The 18,517-nt window shown below is 57.4% G+C and overlaps 1 protein-coding gene across 5 annotated transcripts in view; it reads left to right on the top strand.

Annotated features, from left to right (window-relative positions):
* The window catches only part of RNF123 (ring finger protein 123), a 30,534-nt gene that overhangs the window by 2,494 nt on the left and 9,523 nt on the right, over nucleotides 1–18,517 (top strand). For 4 of the 5 annotated variants that reach the window (XM_045079736.1, XM_013060468.2, XM_013060467.2 and 1 more), the window contains 25 exons: nucleotides 1,408–1,526; nucleotides 1,776–1,860; nucleotides 4,678–4,757; nucleotides 4,885–4,979; nucleotides 5,330–5,384; nucleotides 5,497–5,582; nucleotides 5,839–5,925; nucleotides 6,151–6,218; nucleotides 6,414–6,539; nucleotides 6,903–7,017; nucleotides 7,096–7,200; nucleotides 7,580–7,705; nucleotides 7,857–7,949; nucleotides 8,022–8,095; nucleotides 8,820–8,937; nucleotides 9,131–9,230; nucleotides 9,424–9,485; nucleotides 9,668–9,739; nucleotides 9,953–10,073; nucleotides 10,603–10,704; nucleotides 11,851–11,957; nucleotides 12,199–12,397; nucleotides 12,723–12,868; nucleotides 13,808–13,891; nucleotides 14,677–14,784. In XM_045079736.1, coding sequence (XP_044935671.1) covers nucleotides 1,445–1,526; nucleotides 1,776–1,860; nucleotides 4,678–4,757; nucleotides 4,885–4,979; nucleotides 5,330–5,384; nucleotides 5,497–5,582; nucleotides 5,839–5,925; nucleotides 6,151–6,218; nucleotides 6,414–6,539; nucleotides 6,903–7,017; nucleotides 7,096–7,200; nucleotides 7,580–7,705; nucleotides 7,857–7,949; nucleotides 8,022–8,095; nucleotides 8,820–8,937; nucleotides 9,131–9,230; nucleotides 9,424–9,485; nucleotides 9,668–9,739; nucleotides 9,953–10,073; nucleotides 10,603–10,704; nucleotides 11,851–11,957; nucleotides 12,199–12,397; nucleotides 12,723–12,868; nucleotides 13,808–13,891; nucleotides 14,677–14,784 — 2,496 coding nt within the window. In that variant the 5' untranslated portion in view covers nucleotides 1,408–1,444. Of the gene's footprint in view, nucleotides 1–1,407; nucleotides 1,527–1,775; nucleotides 1,861–4,677; nucleotides 4,758–4,884; nucleotides 4,980–5,329; nucleotides 5,385–5,496; nucleotides 5,583–5,838; nucleotides 5,926–6,150; nucleotides 6,219–6,413; nucleotides 6,540–6,902; nucleotides 7,018–7,095; nucleotides 7,201–7,579; nucleotides 7,706–7,856; nucleotides 7,950–8,021; nucleotides 8,096–8,819; nucleotides 8,938–9,130; nucleotides 9,231–9,423; nucleotides 9,486–9,667; nucleotides 9,740–9,952; nucleotides 10,074–10,602; nucleotides 10,705–11,850; nucleotides 11,966–12,198; nucleotides 12,398–12,722; nucleotides 12,869–13,807; nucleotides 13,892–14,676; nucleotides 14,785–18,517 lie in introns of all 5 variants that reach the window. The other variant, XM_013060470.2, reaches the window with a different exon arrangement.

Below are 18,517 nucleotides of genomic sequence, written 5' to 3'. Positions count from 1 at the left end.
ATGCGAGACTCCGGGTTGGAGCTGGCTGGGAGGATCCTGCGGAGCTTGGGGCCGGGCGGGGGCGACTTGGGGGAGACATGCGCTGCTCTCTGCGTCCTTGGACTCCGAGAAGGGGTCGGTTTCGTTCTGAGCCCGGATCCCTCGGCGGGGCTGGACAGGATCGACGTGGCAGGGAATCCCTGAGCAACGTCAAGTCCGCCTAACACCTGGGGCCGGGGCCTTAGCACCTGACACCCGGAGTGGATGTCTGGAAGGTTTGCCGATCAGATGAGTGACCGGCTCTAATCTGCCCCGCACCTACTGTGGTGTGAGAGGGGCAGCGGTCGTGGACGCCCGCGGAGGGCCCGTCGCAGGCATAGGCGCCAAGGCAGGACAGTCACTTTCCCGAGGGGCAGGCGTGGTGCGGACCGTGAATGGGCAAGGGTGTGTGGTGGGAAGAGAGGACCTGTGTGAAGTGAGATAAGGAACTGGGCTGCAGAGATGGAAGTGCGGTCTAAGGCAGTACTAGAAGGCCGGGCTCCAGACTAGAGTTAATAGAACTTTCTGTGATGATGGAAGTGTTTTATATTTTCAGCGTTTGGTACAGTAACCGCTAACCATATGTGGCTACCGAATTCTTGGAATGTGGTTAATATGAGAAGTTGAGTTTTAATGTTTAAGTTTTAATTCAAATGTAAATAGCCCTACGTGGCTAGCGGCTACTGCGGTGGACAGCAGGGCTCCAGATCACTGAGGAGGAGGTCACCGGCGACTTAGCAGCTGCAGCAACACCAGGACATATGTGGGGTGGACAGCAGCGGGAAGAGCAGCAGGGTCTGCAGTGACCACTGGGTGAGGGTGGTGCTCTGATGGGGTGAAAGTCTGTGCATGCGAGTGGGAAGAAAAATACTAGCAGGCTTTTGGACAAGAGAAGGGAAGAAAGATTCTGGATTTAGGTGTCAGCAGGACTTAGAGCTGGAGACGGCATCAAGCCCTTGGGTGATGGACCACACTAGGGGGAAAGGTGGTATAGGGTTCTCTCTACTGGATGTGAGCTAGACCCAGTGTGACTTAGAGCTGAGAAGGAAACAGAAACAGGGTCTCTCTGTCTCTAGGCCACCTCACTTTGGACACTGGGGTCTTTTTTCTGGGGCTGAGACATTCAGTTTGGTGCAGTAAACCTATACGTGATAACTCTTTCGGGCCCTGTACTGAGCACTGGAACGTGGTGGGGTCCAGGCCCCATCCATCCTCCCTAATGTAGGAAACTGGGAGGCCCCTGCTCTCCTGTGCTCTGGGGTTGGTTGGTTTGTAAATATGCAGGCACCTGGCCTCACCTGCTCTCAGGCCTTCTTGCCACCCCAGAACTGAGGTCAGCATGGGGTCCCTTGGCTGGCTTCAGATAGACAGACTCTGCCTCTGGCTCAGCCCCCCAGGACCGCTGGCTGCCCACAAGAGATGAAGGATGGCATCCAAGGGGTCCAGCATGTCTTTCTCCCGCAAGAGCTATAGGCTGACATCAGACGCTGAGAAGTCCAGGGTCACAGGTAAGGGCTTGCAGGGCTGGGAGGAGGCTCCTTGTGTTGAGGGAAGAAGGAAAAGACCAAGGCAGTAAAGTACCAGGTCTCATGAGCTTTAGGCCTTGCTGCACCCCTTGTACCCAGAAGCCAGCTCTCTTTCAGCAGCCCTGGGGCAGGGCCCCCAACGTGACTGCTTTTCTGACCCCTTGAAGGCCAGCACAGTCTGGGAGCTGCACTGACCACTTGACCCTTCTCTCCCTCTGTCCTGTGGCACAGGCATCGTGCACGAGAAGCTATTGAATGACTACCTGCACCGCATCTTTTCCTCTCCTGAGCATGCGCCCGCCGCGGCCGCCAGCAGGTACGGCCCCATGGGTGGTGCCTCACTCTGAAGGACTAGACCGGAGCCTCTGGGTAGGCTGGCTTGGGCTCTGTTCTCACTCTGCTGCCCCCAGCTGTGAGACCTCTGGCCAGAGAGTCTGCATTCCAGACTGCTTCTTCCTCTCGCCTGGCTGTGTTAGTGTCTTCCTTCTGAGGGGCTTATGGAGGCTGGGGAGCTGGTGCACGTTCAGTCCTTACAACAGCGGCTCACTCCCCCTCCCTGGTCCGCATCTGGTCTGTGTGTGCACCTGCCCACCCTTGGTCCCATACCGCTCCTCTGTAGCCTCCGCCTGAACCTATAAGGTACAGACTGTACCAGCCCCTTGCCCTGCAAGCTGAGTGCCTTTAAGCTTAGTCCCTATCAAAGTTACAAGTGCACCTGAGCAGAAACTTAGAAGAAAAAGAAAAAAAATCTGTTATTTTGTTATTCTGGCATGATCACATGAGTGTGATTTCTTTCTGGTTTCCTTATCTTGTGATGTACGTCATTTAGATTGTACTGTATAGAAATTTTTAAAAATTTCTGTCACCTTCAGTTGTTTTTCTTTTTTAAGATTTTATTTTTATTTTAGAGAGAAAGAGCGCACGAGCAAGTGAGCCCATGAGATAGGGGAGGGAGAGGGAGAGAATCTCAAGCAGACTCTGCACTGAGCGTGGAGCCCGATGCAGGGCTTGATCTCACGGCCCTGAGATCATGACCTGAGCTGAAACCAAGAGCTGGACACTTAACTGACTGAGCCACCCAGACACCCCCACCTTTAGTTCTTTAAAAAACAAAAACAAGTTTTATTGAAGAATAATTGACATGCAATAAACTACATGTATTTAAAGGGTAGAATACAGTAAGCTTTAATCCAGATAACCTGTGAAAACGTCACTGCCATCAAGCTAGTGAACAGATCCCTCACCTCCAAAAGTATACAGAAGTTTAGATCCTATCTTTGTCATTAAACATTTTGCCCTGAGTGCGTCTTTATTTCTGTATTCCAAATCTTGGTGGGCATCTATTAAGGCCAGGGGTCTGCTGTGGCCTTTAGCACTGTCCCTCGCTTGGAGGGGTTATTTTTGTGAACAGTGCTGTGAAGATTCCAAGGGTTGGAGTCATGTGGCTGGACCATTTGAACTGCAATCATTTTTAAGACTATGGCTAAGTTCCTTCTTTCAAGGATCACATGGATTCTGCCTTCCTGCGGTGAGGCTTGGGTGTCCCTGCCTCTCAGCCCCCTTGCCAGCTGGCCTATTTGGTCTTCCACGGTCTCTGCTCTTTGGGCAGGCACAAAGGACGGCACTGTTGCCCGTTCCATTTAAGTGGCTCTGGTGGCCATAGGATTCCCACTTCTGGAGGGCCACTGCCCACCTCCATGCCAGCCCTGGTCGTGGCCTCTTCCCAAGGCCATCTGATCCCTCCCTCATGTGATATCAGAAATGGTCATGCCGCCACTGGTTCTCTGGCTGCCAGGAGGGAGAGCAGGTGGCAAGGCCATCACTCAGCGCTTGTGTGGATGCGGAGCCCTGGGCCCGGGATCTAGGCAATCTAGAAAGGACGGACAAGTGCTGGGTTGGCCAGAGGGTAGTGCTGAGTCTCAGGCCGGCTTCCCCCAGCTTCTCCTGAGAACAGGCACAAAACTAGAGCAGCCCTCTAGGCCCATAAGCACTGCCCCAATGGCAACCTTGATCCCCAGGCCTGTTGGGGTCTTTGTACATGGGGTTGGCCGAAACTTTCCATGCTATTGGTGGGGCACTCCATGGCATAGCCACCACCTGGCCTTGGCTTGGGGTTTAGCAGGAATGGGGAGAGTAGGCTTCGTGCGTCTCTACCTCCCATAGCTTAGTAGGAGCTCATGGCAGGGGAGCATGTGGTTGGCACGTGAGGCTGGGTTGATGCTACCTTGCCAGAGAGTGGGTGCTTTGGCCCATCTCTGTCCCCTTCTAGAGCCCACCGGTTTGGGCCAGTGAAAGGGGAAGGAGCTGGGACCAGAGGTGGCAGAGCAGGTGCCACCCATCTGTGGGCTAGACCTAGATGGGTGCCGGTCTCTGTTCTACTCAAGCCCTGCTAATTACTGCCACCCCGTTCTCTGCTATTCTTAGAAGCTGAACTCAGGATAGAGCTGGCCAGCATCATGCAGAGGCCTTTATCCTCTGAGCATGTGCACTGGGAGGATAAGGGGGCCCCTCTGGCTGGGGCAGATGGTAGGTTGGCAGGCCATGTGCTCTCCGCCTGTACAGGTGGGTACAGGACAGAGCCAGCCAGCAGCTTAGAGGGCTCAGCCCTTCATCTTCCTTAAGGCCTGTCTCATTTGGCACAGAATTCCCTGGCTGCGACCGCAGGCCTGGGGTCAAGGGCCGACGTAGCTGTCATTGGTACAGGCCACTGGGGACCAGTACTTCTCCCAGCCTTCCTCTTCCAGGCGAATCACCGGAGTCCCCTTTGAGGGCAGGGGGGTTATGGGCTATGCAGAGAGCACACGTTATGCTTTGGAATCTTCCCTGCCTCTCTGACCTAGAGCTTTTGTTCCCTCTTTACTGATGAAGGGATTAAGGCTGAAGGAGGGCTCTTCTTTTCCTTTTTTTATTTTTCTAAGCCCTGAGGTACGCCACACTGGACCAGTGCTTCTTAGTTTAGTGGATAATCCAGCCTTCTGGCCCGCAGCATGGCAGAACCTAGGACTAGGCACAACACCTTTACTGGAGTCTGGGCAGCCACTGTCTCAGAGGAGTGGGAGCGGGAGAGGGGTATAGTGTCCTCTGGCTGGTTTCAAGGACTTTTGGGCCCCTCGCAGCCTCTCGCTCTCCCCAGGAAACCCCTGAACTTCCAGAACCTGCCAGAGCATCTGGACCAGCTGTTACATGTGGAGGATGAGGATGAGGAGAGCCAGGGTATGTAGCAGTTTCTGGGATGGGAGTTGGGGAGCCAGGCTGGGCTCAGGGTGTCCTGGGCCTGCCCTCTGTGCCTCCTGTCAGATCCTGTGCCCTGCCCAACCCCACATTTACCTCTCCTCTTCAGGACAGGTTGAAGGGCGGCTTGGCCCATCCACTGTGGTCCTGGACCACACAGGTGGCTTCGAGGGGCTTCTTCTCGTGGATGATGACCTCTTAGGGGTGAGTGAGGACAAGGCGAGGGGTCCCAGGTCCAAGCCCCTCCTGACAGCCCCAAATTCCTCCTGATGGGGTCTTGGGCTCTTTACCTTTTCTTTGGGGGGCTGTAGCCACAAACCGTTCCTGATGGGTTCCTGACTCCTCAGGCTCAACGCCCTCCTGACACAGCCCTAAAACCTTTTGGATGTGACTCTGGCCCCAAGCTCTTCCCAGCACAGCTATGAGCCCCTCCTGTCACTCTCCTGACCTAGAATCCCTTCTGACAACACCAGCTGGGTTGGGGATGGGGCCCTTCCCCCTCGGGGAGGCAGTCTGAGTGCGGGAGAGGCTCACCCTCCCCGTTCTTCACCCAGGTGATCGGACACAGCAACTTCGGTACTATCCGCTCTACCACGTGCGTGTACAAAGGTGAGACCACGCTGTGCTGTGGCCCGGCTCACGGGAAGGGACTCTGTGGGCCCAGGTCTGAGGCGGGACACAGTCTTGGTCTGCCTGCTAGGCCTGACTCAGCTTCTTACAGGGAAATGGGTCTACGAGGTGCTCATCTCCTCCCAGGGGCTCATGCAGATTGGCTGGTGCACCATCAACTGCCGCTTCAATCAGGAGGTGCGTGTGCATGGGAGAGGCCTCTCCCCCTTGCCGGCCTCATCCGGGCTCAGGACAGGACCATCACCCAGACGTGCCCTCTGGAGGAGGACTGCGTCCCGCCCCTTCCTAGGGCTACTTGGCCCAGGAAATCACTCAGTGTCTCAGAGCATTAGCCCCTTTCTCTACAGCTCTGTGGGTCTGAGGCTTATGGCCAGCAGGCTCTGGCCCTGCTCCTACCTGCCTCCCCTGGACCTTACAAACATTTCCTCCTTAGGAGGGGGTCGGAGATACGCACAACTCCTACGCCTATGATGGCAACCGGGTGCGCAAGTGGAACGTGACCACGACAAATTATGGCAAGGTGAGAACAGAGACCCATCGCCCACCTGCGCACGTCCATTCTCACAGTTTGGCAGGATCACTGGGCAGCCACGAGACGCTGTTGGGCATGGGGGGTGGTGCGGGGACTCAGGTCCTCTGCACTTTTTGTCCCCTCCCCTGGGTGGTAGTGGAGACACAGCCTCGGGGGCAGAATGGGCAGGCTGCCGGACTTCTGTGCATCTGTAAGGCCTCCTCCCCCCGGCAGGCGTGGGCAGCGGGGGACATCGTGAGCTGCCTCATCGACCTGGACGATGGCACCCTGTCCTTCTGCCTGTGAGTCTCCTGCCTCTACCCGCAAGCCTGGGCTCTGGGCTCTCCCCGAGCTGCCCTCAGTTTCCCAGTCCCCATAAGGGGGCCAGGCCGACTTTGGTAGCTGAAGGTGGAGAGCCACAACAGGGCCTGGCTCCCTGGTTTTTTTCGGCTGCATCATTCTTAGCACTGGCTCACAGGCCTTCCCTTCTGCTCTAGGAATGGCGTGTCACTGGGCACCGCTTTTGAGAACTTGTCCAGGGGCCTGGGCATGGCCTACTTCCCAGCCATCAGCCTCTCCTTCAAGGAGTCCGTGGCCTTCAACTTTGGCAGCCGTCCCTTGCGATATCCTTTTGGGAAGATGTCTGTGGACTGCATGGAAGCTCTCAAAACGGGGATGAGGGGCTCCCTGCCCCAGGGAATTCCATGGGCTGGTTGTGGGCCACAGCTGCTGTGAGGAGAGGGGAGGGTACAGCATAGGTGGGGGCCAGGGAGCACAATTCTTGTGGCAGCCTTGTAAGGGGGGTACTATTGTCACCGTTGTGGAAGAGAGAAGAACAGGAAGCGGTGGGAGAAGCGGCATTCCACAGAGAGGGCGAGTTCTGCTGCACTGCCCCAGGGCCCAGGCATCTCCTTGGGGGTCTCTGTGGAGAGGGGTGGGGGCGTTGGAGCCACGGATCAGGTATTGCCAGCTTAACTCTGTGCCACCTACCCAGTGGCAGGCTACCGGCCCCTGCAGGACCCGCCACGCGCTGACCTGGTGCGGGCTCAGAAGTTGCTGGGCTGCTTCCGGGCAGTGCTCAGCGTGGAGCTGGACCCTGTGGTGAGCTGGGGTCTGGGCCAGGCGAGCCGGGGACCTTCTACCCCCCTCTGCGCCTCACCATTCTCCCACCCCATGCAGGAAGGCCGGCTGGTGGAGAAGGACAGCTCTGAGTGGCAGTTGCAAGGCCAGCCCACCGTCCTCCTCACGCTGGCCCACATCTTCCACCGCTTCGCGCCGCTCCTGGTGAGGGGACGTCGGGGCAGGGAGGGGGGCAGAGGCGGACTGGGAGGAGTGCCTGTGCTGGGAGCTGCAGTGCATGAGGGTCAGGATGTTACCCGAGGGAGGACAAGATGCTTCCAGCTGCGGGCATTGGGGGAGGCCTTTGAAGGTGGACAGCGAGTGACCCGGCTAAGGGACCCGTGTGTGCGAAACACTGAGGAGATCCGGGGCCAGAGCTGTCCTTGTGTCTCGCTCAGACCCCAGAAGGGCTAATCTCTGTTTTGGGGTCGCTCAAGTGTGCCTGAGAGTCTGTCTTTGCCTGTAGCCAGGACCACATGCCTGGGCTGGGGTGCCGGGAGTGGGGTGGGGGCCGCCACCTCACCCATGTCCGCCCTTGGTGCAGCGCAAGGTGTACTTGGTGGAGGCTGTGCTCGTGAGCTTCCTGCGCGGCGTTGTGGAGGCGGGCAGCCCTGCACAGGCTCAGGCCGTGGTGCGTCAGGTTCTCGACCTCCTGTGGCTCTTCATGGAGGTGAGGCTCCCGACTGCCGGCCTCGGGCTGGGAGGTCGGGCTCTACAGAGACAGGGGAGGTGCGGGAAGGGTTCGGCAAAGGGCCCACGGGTGGCCGTCCTGGTGCCTGGCCTCCGCTGGGCAGGTGTGCAGTAAGGCCTCCCTCCCCTAGGACTACGAGGTGCAGGACTGCCTCAAGCAGCTGATGATGTCCCTGCTGCGGCTTTACCGCTTCTCACCCATCGTCCCGGACCTGGGCCTACAGGTGGGAGCGCCTGCCCTTGCCCTGCGCCCCCTGGGCCGCAGCCACCCACTCTGAACACCCCCTTCCCAACAGATCCACTACCTGCGGCTCACCATCGCCATCCTGAGGCATGAGAAGTCCCGCAAGTTTCTGCTCAGCAATGTCCTGTATCCTCCCCTTGCCGCAAGCCAGGCAGGCGGATGGGTGGGGTCCTCTGGGCTGCGTAGAGGTCAGGGAGGGCGGTGTACCTCTGGCCAGGGGTTCCTGGAGAGGCTTGGGATCAGAGCCAGCCATGCATGGGGGAGAACAAAGGGCCGTGGTCAGCCGGCCAGCCTGAGCAGGGCTTTCCATATGGCGGCAGATGCTGGCACTACGAGGGGGTGTGCGCCCCACCGGCCCTGACCTCTGCAGCCAGAGCACTGCTGCTTATCCAGGTCCTGCAGTGGGGTTTCCTACAAGATCTTGTAGGGTCCCCTCTCCCTGTTGCCCAGCTGTGTTGGGGACTGTGTCACAGTAGGGAGGGCCCTGGTGGAGAAACCTGGCCTGGTAGCTGTCTTCTCCGTCTGGGGTCTTCAGCCTCCAGGAGGCAGACACAGCTGGGAGACGGGGAAACAGCCAGGTCCTCTCTCCAGCCTGTGCTGTTCCCGTGACCAGCCTTTCTCATCCATTTGCTGGGAATTGAGCTGAGCAGGCTCTAGATAGGCACGGCTCTTCATCAGGGCTCAGAGCTGGGGGAGCCAGGCTTACAGCAGCGTTGTATACCCCTAAGGGTGGGAGAACGTGGTGGGCACATCAGGAGATTGGCGGGTTTGGGGAGGGCTTCCCAGAGAGGACTCCTGAGGGCATGTGGTGCACCTTCTGCGAGCAGAGCTCTGCCTTGACGACCACCAGCTTCGACGTGCTCCGGTCTGTCGTCTTCTTTTACATCAAGAGCCCCTTGCGAGTGGAGGAGGCTGGCCTGCAGGAGCTCATTCCCACCACCTGGTGGCCCCACCGCTCCAGCAGGGAGGTGGGCCCCCTGAGCCGGGTTGGCAGGGTCGGGTGCCGGCTGGCCCAGGCTGTCTGAGCCACCTGGTGCTGAGTGCGTGGGGCCCCTTCTCCAGCCTGGCTTGTGGGGCGGGGGCTGGGGGTCTCCTGTCTGAAGTAGGCCTGGTTAAGTCTTGGGTGAGCCCTGCCGTCTTCCATCCCCTGCCCCTGCCCAGGGCAAAGACAGTAAGGATGTGAAGGATGAGACTGCCGAGGAGCGCGTGCGGAGGCGTGCCTACGAACGGGGCTGCCAAAGGCTCAAGAAGCGCATTGAAGGTCTGTCCCCTGCCTGGGGCACTGTGTGGGGGGTGGAGGATTTGTGTGTGTGTGTGCTGAGGGGCCCTTGGTAGTGACCGTGTCCAGACTGGGCTTGTGGGACCCCAGGAGTGGAGTCCCAGCCCAAACCTACCGTCCGCTCTCATCCCTGGGAGCCTCAGTGTCACGTTTCCCTCCCCACCCCACCCCCCAGTGGTAGAAGAACTACAGGTCCAGATCCTGAAGCTGCTGCTGAACAATAAAGATGATAACGGGGTGAGTGACTTCCAGACCCCCGCGTGGGGAGTGCTGGTACTGAGCCCTGAGGCCTAGAGGGCAAGCACCAGCTCACGTTCCCTTGGCAGGGCCCAGGCTAAGGCATAGCACTGAGCTAGTCCTCCACACCAGAGCCACCTGCTCACAGCCTTTTTTTTTGTTCCCCCTGCCCCACACCAAAGGGTGAAGCTTCTAGGTACATCTTCCTGACCAAGTTCCGGAAGTTTCTCCAGGAGAATGCCAGTGGCCGGGGGGTAAGTGTCCCGTAGGGCAGCCCACCGCGGACCCCCTGGCTGTTTTGTCCGGTCGGCAACCTTCTGGCACCTCTCGGCCTGCCGCGTCCCCGCCTCGTCTTGCTCTTCCTCTGCTGCCCTGCTCTCCGTGCTCCGCTCAGGGTTCTGGGGCCGGCCTCGGATGAGGAGTGAGCTGGCTCTGGGCCGGCACGAATGCATGTCGTGTGCCTGCAGAACATGCCCGTGCTCTGCCCCCCCGAGTACATGGTCTGCTTCTTGCACCGGTTGATCTCTGCCCTGCGCTACTATTGGGATGAGTACAAGGCCTCGAACCCTCGTGCCTCCTTCAGTGAGGGTGAGTGGGGCCCGGCCTCATCAGAGAAGCTGGGCGGGGCTGCTTCTGGGGAGGGTGTGGAGTGCGTTTTCCGGAGGATAGTGGGAGCCCCACGCTGGAGGAGTGCCAAGCCCACGTTCACTCTGTCCCCACAAGTCCCTTTCCAGTCCGGGCTCTTCTTAGTCCCAGCCTGTCTGGTCCAATGCAGTCCTTTGTAGAGAACGCCATGGGCAGCCTGAGGTGCTGGGGGCTGTGTTTGTGTGGCACAGGGTTCTCGGGGTCAGTGGGAGCCGTGCCTGCCCAGACTGCAGGATGTTCACAGGGCTGGGCAGGGCTCTCTCTCTGAATGTGACTGTAGCCAGGATTCTCCCTTTTTCCCAATTCGTACCGTCATTGGCACTGAAGCCGTGCTGTGTGCCTGGGCAGGTGGGTGGCCGAGGCCAGAGGTCCCCTCTGTGCTAAGCAGTGTAGAGGGCTGGCTTCTCAGGGGGTCTACCTGCCTGGCTCACTGCTGGCCCGCCACCCCCCCACCCCACCCCAATTCTCGTAGAGGCCTACATCCCGCCCCAGGTCTTCTATAATGGCAAGGTAGACTACTTCGACCTTCAGCGTCTAGGAGGCCTCCTCTCACACCTTCGGAAGACCCTCAAAGGTTCGTGCAGGCCTGTGGGCAGTGGGCAGCAGGCAGCAGGCAGGATGTTGGGGCTTGGCAGCATGGGGATAGTGTTTGGGGGAAGCAGGCCCTCAGCCTGCTCTGCCCTGAGTGCTGAGCTCTTCTGTGCCCACCAGAGGGCGCCCGAGTATATCGACCTGCTCCAGCAGGGAGATGCTGGTGGGCCTCAGGTCTTGCTTGGGTCCAGCCATCCCTTCCCTCTGAGCACCCAACCCCGGGAGATTCCGAGAGTCCTGTAATGAAAATGAAAATGAAACAGGGGCACGTGTGCTGGCAGAGGAGTGACTGTGGGATCTTGGCGAGGTCACATGTGGGAGGGGAACGTTCATAAGCGGCGCCTGACTGGCTCTCAAGGACCGAGTGGCTGCGAGCACAGAGCCCGCAAAGGCAAGAGGAAGCTACCTGGTAGGGACCTGTGGGAAATGGGGCCCAAAAGTCGCATGGGTGGAGTCTTAGGGCCCTGTGGCCCACAGAGCAGGTGTGGGCTCACTCCAGGGGTCGGATCTGCTTCAGAAGGTTTTGAGGCAAGAGAGTGAAGTCCGGGGTCTGTGTGTGAGAACGGAGTGCCTGGGCCAAGTGAGGAGGTGGAGGGAAGGTGGAGGCGAAAGGCAGGAGTTCAGGATGACCCCAGGCTGTGGGGGTGGGGTGGCCGCAGGAAGGGTGCCGCAGAAGCTGGTCGAGCTGACTTGGCCGGTATGTTTGGAGAGCACAGCCTGGGCTGCAGGCAGAGGTGCCGCGGCCGGCTGCCTGTGTGAGCTGGGAGCGGCCAAGCCTGTGCTGAGGCCTGCGTGCACAGTGAGATGGGTCATGGCTTAGACAATCCCGGATCTCATGTTGGTCGGGAAGGAAGCAATGGGCCAGAAAAGTCAGGGGCCCCAGAGAGCGTGCCGGTGCTGGAAGCAGAGGCATTGCCGGAGGGAGTGTTGGGGAATGTCTCCTGCTGACAAGGCCCTGTGAGACAAAGGGTCTTGGGAGGCGTTGAACGCTGGGCGGAGTAAGTAGAAGGTGCAGGCCAGGTGCAGTGGTGCGCACACAGCCCGCGGCACGCCCTTGCCATCCTGGGCCGTTCCACTGTGACCCCTCAGCCCTCCACTGGCCTGAGAGTCTTCCTGCTTTTCCCCCCAGATGACCTTGCCTCCAAGGCCAACATCCTGATTGACCCGCTGGAGCTCCAGGCGGCCACCATGGATGACCTGGACGAGGATGAGGAGCCGGCCCCGCCTGCGGCCCAGGTGCCGCGGTAGGGGCGGGCAGGGGGCTTGGTGTCGGGCTGTCCCTCTTTCCTAAGGGCAGGGGTCTCACACGGGGCCACCTCCCTCTCCGTGCAGGCAAGGGGCTTCTCGCCAAGCAGGTCTCTTTGGGTGGAGGCTCACACCTTCCTGCTATTTCCCAGCCCCACACATCCACGGGGCCCTACATGGGCCCCTGTCCCCGGGGAGCTGAGTGGCGTCTGGCCTCCTCTCTCCTCCACAGCGCCCCACGCAGGCTCTGGCCATGGGGGGCGTGCTGCCCCTGCCCCGGCCCAGCTGGCTCAGTTCTCCAACCCTGGGCCGAGCTAACCGCTTCCTCAGCACAGCGGCTGTGAGCCTGATGACCCCCCGGCGGCCTCTGAGCACCTCGGAGAAAGTGAAGGTCCGCACTCTGAGCGCCGAACAGAGGACTCGTGAAGACAGTAGGTGCCGGGCAGGGCCAAACAAGCTGTCTGTCCTGTGTGCTTCCCCACACCCATTCCCTCCTGGTCCTGTGGCCCTGGCAGTAGCTCAAGGACATGGGAAGTGCACTCCAGGGGAAGGAAATCAATGCTTCAGAAATAGGCCGGCAGTGGCAGGCCCTTGCCCTGCCCCCACCGGTGCATTCTCCCTGCAGGGGCCCTCCTTGGGCCCAGGGTGGGGGAAGGGGCTCCCTTCTCCTGCTGTGAGGCCCAGCCTGGTGCCACAAGCCTGGGACAGGGCTGGAGGAGTCTGTGCGCCTGACCCCGCCCTTCTCCCACTTCCTAGTTGAGGGCAGCCACTGGAACGAGGGCCTGCTGCTGGGGCGGCCTCCTGAGGAGCCGGAGCAACCCCTCACCGAGAACTCCCTGCTGGAAGTCCTGGATGGAGCCGTCATGATGTACAACCTCAGTGTTCACCAGCAGCTGGGCAAGGTCTTCCGCCGGTGGCCCGCAAGCGTGTCCTGCGTGCGCTTCGGATGCCTGTGTGCATGCGCAGAGTGCCTGTGTGTGTGTGTGTGTGTGTGCGCGCGCACGCGGAGTGCCTGTGTGTGTACATACGTGTATGTACACAGAGTGCCTGTGTGTGTGCATGCGTGCACGCAGCGTGCCTCTGTGTGTGTGTACGTGCATGTGCAGAGTACCGTGTGTGTGTGTGCAGTGTCTGTGTGTGTGTGTGTGTGCGCGCGTGCGTGCACCAAGTGCCTGTGTGTGTGTGCATGCGTGCGTGCGCAGAGTGCCTGTGTGTGCGTGTACGTGCACAGCGTGCCTGTGTGTGTGCGTGCGTGTGTGCGCAGAGTGCCTTGTGTGTGTGCGCATGCATGCACAGAGTGCCTGTGTGTGTGTGTACGTACACAGCATGCCTGTGTGTGTGCTTGTGCATGCGTGCGCAGAGTGCCTTGTGTGTGCATATGCATGCGTAGCGTGCCTATGTGTGTTGCGTGCGTGCATGGACGCAGTGTGCCTGTGTGTGTGCGCAGAGTGCCTGTGTGTGTGTGTGCGTGTGTGTGCGTGCACACAGCGTGCCTGTGTGTGCGTGCGTGTACGTGCGCAGCGTGCATGTGTGTGTGTGTGCATGCATGTGTGCAGAGTGCCTGTGTGTGCATGCACGCAGCGTGCCTGTGTGTGTGTGTGTGCATGTATGTGCATGTGAGTGCGTGTGTGCACGCAGAGTGCCTGTGTGTGACCGCACATGGATGTGTGCCACGGTGAGGCTGACTGCTGCTGGGAGTGCGTGGGCCCGAGCTATTTTGTGGGAGGGGGCTGTGCGGGGCCAGAGACTGGAAGCTTGGCAGGCCTGGGGCCAGGCTGCATCTGAAGAAAGCAGAGTGCGCTGCCCGGGGCTCATGCTGGGACATGTGTCTGCTACTCTAGATGGTGGGGGTGTCTGACGACGTCAATGAGTATGCGATAGCTCTGAGGGACACAGAGGACAAGCTCCGCCGGTGCCCCAAGCGGGTAAGGAAGGCTTGGATGGACGGACAGATGGGTTTGGGGACGGGAAGGCTGTACGCAGAGGTGGCTTGCAAGCTCGGGGTTCTCAGGGCAGGCCCTGTCCCTGCTTCTGGGGACTGCCCCAGCGGGTTTGCTGTCCCTGCCCCCCGACTACACCACGTCAGGGAGAGCGGGGCTGGCATTAGGGTGCAGCATTGGCCGGAGCCCCGTCACCAGTCGCGGCCCAGGCCAAGGTGCCCCCGCTCCCCATTCCCCACCCCCTGCTGCTAAGTGCTGACGCACACCCACTCTCCTCATCAATTATGAATCCGACCCTGAGTGCTTCCTCGGCCACTTGCAGAGTCAGCAGGAAGCAGGGCCTGCCGCCCCCGCTGCCCTGGAGCCCCTCTGCCAGAGTTCTCCAGGCCAGGGGAGGGGCCGAGCATGCCTGGGCTGGGCTTCCCTGCCAGGCCCCATCCCCAGCCGAATGCAGAGCCCAAGCTTGGCCAGGATGAGAGGAGCTCCCGGAGCTCTGGTCCTAGCATAGTCCCTGGGGGTCCTGGCCAGGGGCTCATGGAGCTTCAGCTACGTCTCACTTCCATGTTCTGTGCAGGTGACCAAGGCCCTGCCCCAATGCCTGCTCAGGCTTGTTGGGGTCAGAGGCGGAAGAGGAATTGAAGAGTAGACCTGGGTCTGCCCACCTCTTTGCCTGCTCTGGGCATGAGTGGGTCCCTAGCAGGCTGCGTCTGGCCAGGCGGGGTGGGTTTGGGTGTGTGGCCTGATTGTCTTCCTTTCCCCTTGGGTGGCAGAGGAAGGACATCATTGCTGAGTTGACCAAGAGTCAGAAGGTTTTCTCTGAAAAGCTGGACCACCTGAGTCGCCGTCTTGCCTGGGTCCATGCCACTGTCTACTCCCAGGTGAGTGGAAGTGGCCTTGGCCAGTGGCTGCTGCCGTCTCCAAGCTCACTGCCTAGTCATAGACCTGGCCAGGTTGTGCCAGCCTCTCAATGCCCCCTGTCCTCCTGGGCCTCCGGCGCACACATGCCCCCTCCCTGCTCCTCATCCCCCGACCCCTACCCCAGCCACACTTCCTGAAGCTCTCTTGCCCCATGAGCTAGAGCAGATGCCATCGTAGGCACCTCATTTCCCCTCTAGCTCACACATCCTCCCTCAGAGGAACAGCCTGTTTCTGCCTGTCCCCGCTTCTCCCCTGCTCCTTTCTCCTCTCTGGGGTGGGGGGCGCTCTCCTGGAGCCCCACTCGCCTTCACTCTGCACCTGCTTCTCTCTGATTCCTCTCCCTCCTTAGAGGCTACAGCCTTGTTTCCTACTTTGTCATTCACTCACTCATTGATTCAGTAGTTTGTGCCAGAGCCTGGAGTGTGTCAGGTGCATCCTGATGCTAGCGACATTCAGTCACGACCCAGGAGGGTGAGTGTCTGTTCTCCCAGTGCTGTCAGCCTTAAGCTGTACACTGAAAGATGGTACACTCTCCCTGTGACCCTGTTTTGACCCTCAGGCCCCGAACCCTCCAGTCTTGCTTCCTGTGCAGACTGTCCTGGCATCTCCACCCGCTAGTGAGTGCCATGTCGGGGCATCTACATTCCTAGGCGTGCCCCTCCCTCGTTGCTGGGTCATCGAGGCCTTTGTGTGCGCCTCTGCCCACCATCCCTGCTTGCTTTCTCCCAGCCTCCTTCCCAACCCCAGCCACCTCCACCTGCTACCCCACCTTGCCCCAGGCTGCCTTGCCTCCAGCCCCGTAGAGGTGATCATGGTCCAGGAGCTTCCTCTCCTCCCCGGATGGGAATTTCATGCCTGTCCACTGGCCTAGGCAGCCTTGCCCACTCCTCCCACACCATCTTCTTAGGAACCTTGCCCTCTCATCTCTGCAGCTTCTTAACTTTTTTCAAAATTATAATAAGGGTGGGGTGCCTGGATGACTCAGTCGGTTAAGGGACTGCCCTAAGCTTAGGTCATGATTCCAGCATCCTGGGATCGAGCCCGTGTTGGGCTCCCTGCTTGGTGGAGAGCCTGCTTTTCCCTCTCCCCTGCCTGCTGCTCTGCCTACTTGTGCTGTCTCTCTCTCTCTGTCAAATAAATAAATAAAATCTTTAAAAATAAATAAATAAATATGTACATTATAATAAAAGGACTACCTGCGCAGCGGGGAGTCTGCTTCTCCCTCGCCCTCAGCCCCTCCCCCTACTCGTGCTAGCTCACTCTCTGTCTCTTGCGTTCTCTCTCAAATAAATAAAATCTTAAAAAAAAGATAAAATATCCATAGCATAAAATTTGCTCTCTTAACACTTTTTTTAAAGTTGTGGTGAAATACATAAAACATATTGCTTACTACCATAATCATTTTAAATGTATAGTCCAGTCGCGGTAAGCAGGTTGTGCGGTGAGTCTTCAGAGCCCTTCCTCTTCCCAGACTGAAACTTCCCCCGCTGCCTCCACTTCCCATCCTCACCTCCGTCCCTGCTCCCCCCACTCTGCTGTCTGTCTCTATGAATCTGACCGCTCCGGGGACCATGTGTAAGTGGCGTCCTACAACATCCGGCTTTGTCGCTGGTGTATTTCACTGAGCAGAACGTCCTTGCCGCCTCCTGGGGCAGGTGGCAGGAGTGCCTTCCTGCCGAAGGCTGAATGAATTACCTTCCGCTCTGTGTCTGTAGCCCGTTGTTTGCCCAGTCATCCACCATCGGTTTGTTCCTACCTCCCAGCTGCTCCGAATGGTGCCGCCATGTTCCGGGTGTAGACGACTATCTTTTTGCGATTCTGTTTTTGGTTCTTTTGGATATGTACCTGAGGCAGAATTGCTGGATTACATGGTTCTTCTATTTTTAATTTCTTAAGGAACTGCCATCTAGTGATTGTACCATTTTACATTCCCACCAGGAGGGCACAAAGGCAGCAGTTTCTTCCCAGTCTTGCCAATACTTGCTACTCCCTCCCTCACGCTGTCTGGATATCTATCTACTTAGCTATCTATATTTTTTTATAGTAACCATCCTAATTGATGGGAAGCGGGGTCTTGTGGTTCGGATTTGCATCTCCCTGTTGATCAGTGATGTTGAGCGCCTTGTCATGGGCTTATCAGCCATTTGCATGTCTTTGGAGAAATGTCTGTTTCAGTGCATTTGCCCATTTCTGGTAGGGTTGTTTGGTTTTTGTTGTTGATTCATAGGAATTATTTTTATATATTGGATATTGGTCCCTTATCAGATTATGATTTATACATATTTTCTCCCATTTTGTGGCTTGCCTTGTCACTCTGTAGGTGGTGACTCTGTCGCAGTTTTCATTCTGATGAAGTCCAGTTTGTCTTTTTTCTCTTGGTCTGGTTGTCACAGCCGCCAGCTGACAAAAGTCGGTGTTAAATACAAGGTCATGAAGTGCTCCCCACGTGGTTTTGTAGTTTTAGCTTGTAAGTCAGTGAGTTAATTTTTGTAGAAGATGTGAAGCGGCGGCCCACCTTCGTTCTTTCTCATTCTTTCCTAGTTCTCTTGGGACCATTTACTGGAACGACTTTCCTTTCCCCATTGAATGGTTTTGGCGTCCTTGTCAAAAACCCTTGGGTCATATATGTGTGGGTTTGTTTCTGAGCTCTTGTGGCTATTCCATTGGTCTGTATGGTATTTTTTTATGCCAGTACCACACTGTTTTGATTATTGTAGCTTTGCAGTAAGTTCTGAGATCAGGAAGTAGGAGATCTCCAGCTTTGTTTTTTTGTTGTTGTTGTTGTTTTAATTATTTATTTGAAAGACAGAGATTACAAGTAGAGAGTCAGGCAGAGAGAGAGAGGAGGAAGCAGGCTCCCCACTGAGCAGAGAGCCCAATGTGGGGCTCGATCCCAGGACCCTGGGATCAATGACCTGAGCCGAAAGCAGAGGCTTTAACCCACTGAGCCACCCAGACGCCCCTCCAACTTTGTTTTATTTCAAGATTGTTTCGGCTATTTGAGTCCTTTGAGACTCCATATGAATTTTAGGATAGATTTTTCTGTTTCTATAGAAGAATGCCATTGGGCTTTGATAGGAGTTGAATTAAGTGTGTAGTTTGCTTTGGAGGGTATTGTTATCTTAACAATATCAAGTCTTCCAACCCATGGGTCGTCTTTCCATTTGGGTCTTTAAAAATTTTTCAGCAACATGTTACGGTTCTGTGTCCAAGTCTTTCTACCTCCTTGGTTAGAGTGATACCTTGATTTCATTCTTTTTGATGCTCATGTAAGTGGAATTATTTTCTTGACTTCCTTTTTGGAATGCTCCTTGCTAGCATATAGAAACACCGCTGGTGGGGCACCTGCGTGGTGGCAGTCAGTTAAGCATCTCTCTCTTGGTGTCAGCTCAGGTCGTGATCTCAGGGTCCTGAGATCACTCCCCTGAGGAGCCCTCCAGGCTGGGCGTGGAGTCTGCTTAAGATTCTCTCTCCCTCTCCCTCTGCCCCTACCTGTGCATGCACGTTTTCTCAGATAAATAAATCTTTTAAAAAAAGAAAAGAACCCAACTGACTGTGGTGTGTTGATTTCAGACCCTGCATATTTCCTGTATCCGTTTATTCTAATGTGTGTGTGTGTGTGTGTGTGTGTGTGTGTATTCTTGAGGGTTTTCTACATACGAGATCATGTCATCTGTGAATAGAGATAATTTT

The sequence above is a fragment of the Mustela putorius genome, unplaced genomic scaffold (genome assembly GCF_011764305.1).
Source record: "Mustela putorius furo isolate JIRA1106 unplaced genomic scaffold, ASM1176430v1.1 tig00000095_pilon_pilon_pilon, whole genome shotgun sequence".
Classification (NCBI taxonomy): Eukaryota; Metazoa; Chordata; class Mammalia; order Carnivora; family Mustelidae; genus Mustela; species Mustela putorius.
This window is presented reverse-complemented; position numbering and strand designations above follow the sequence as displayed.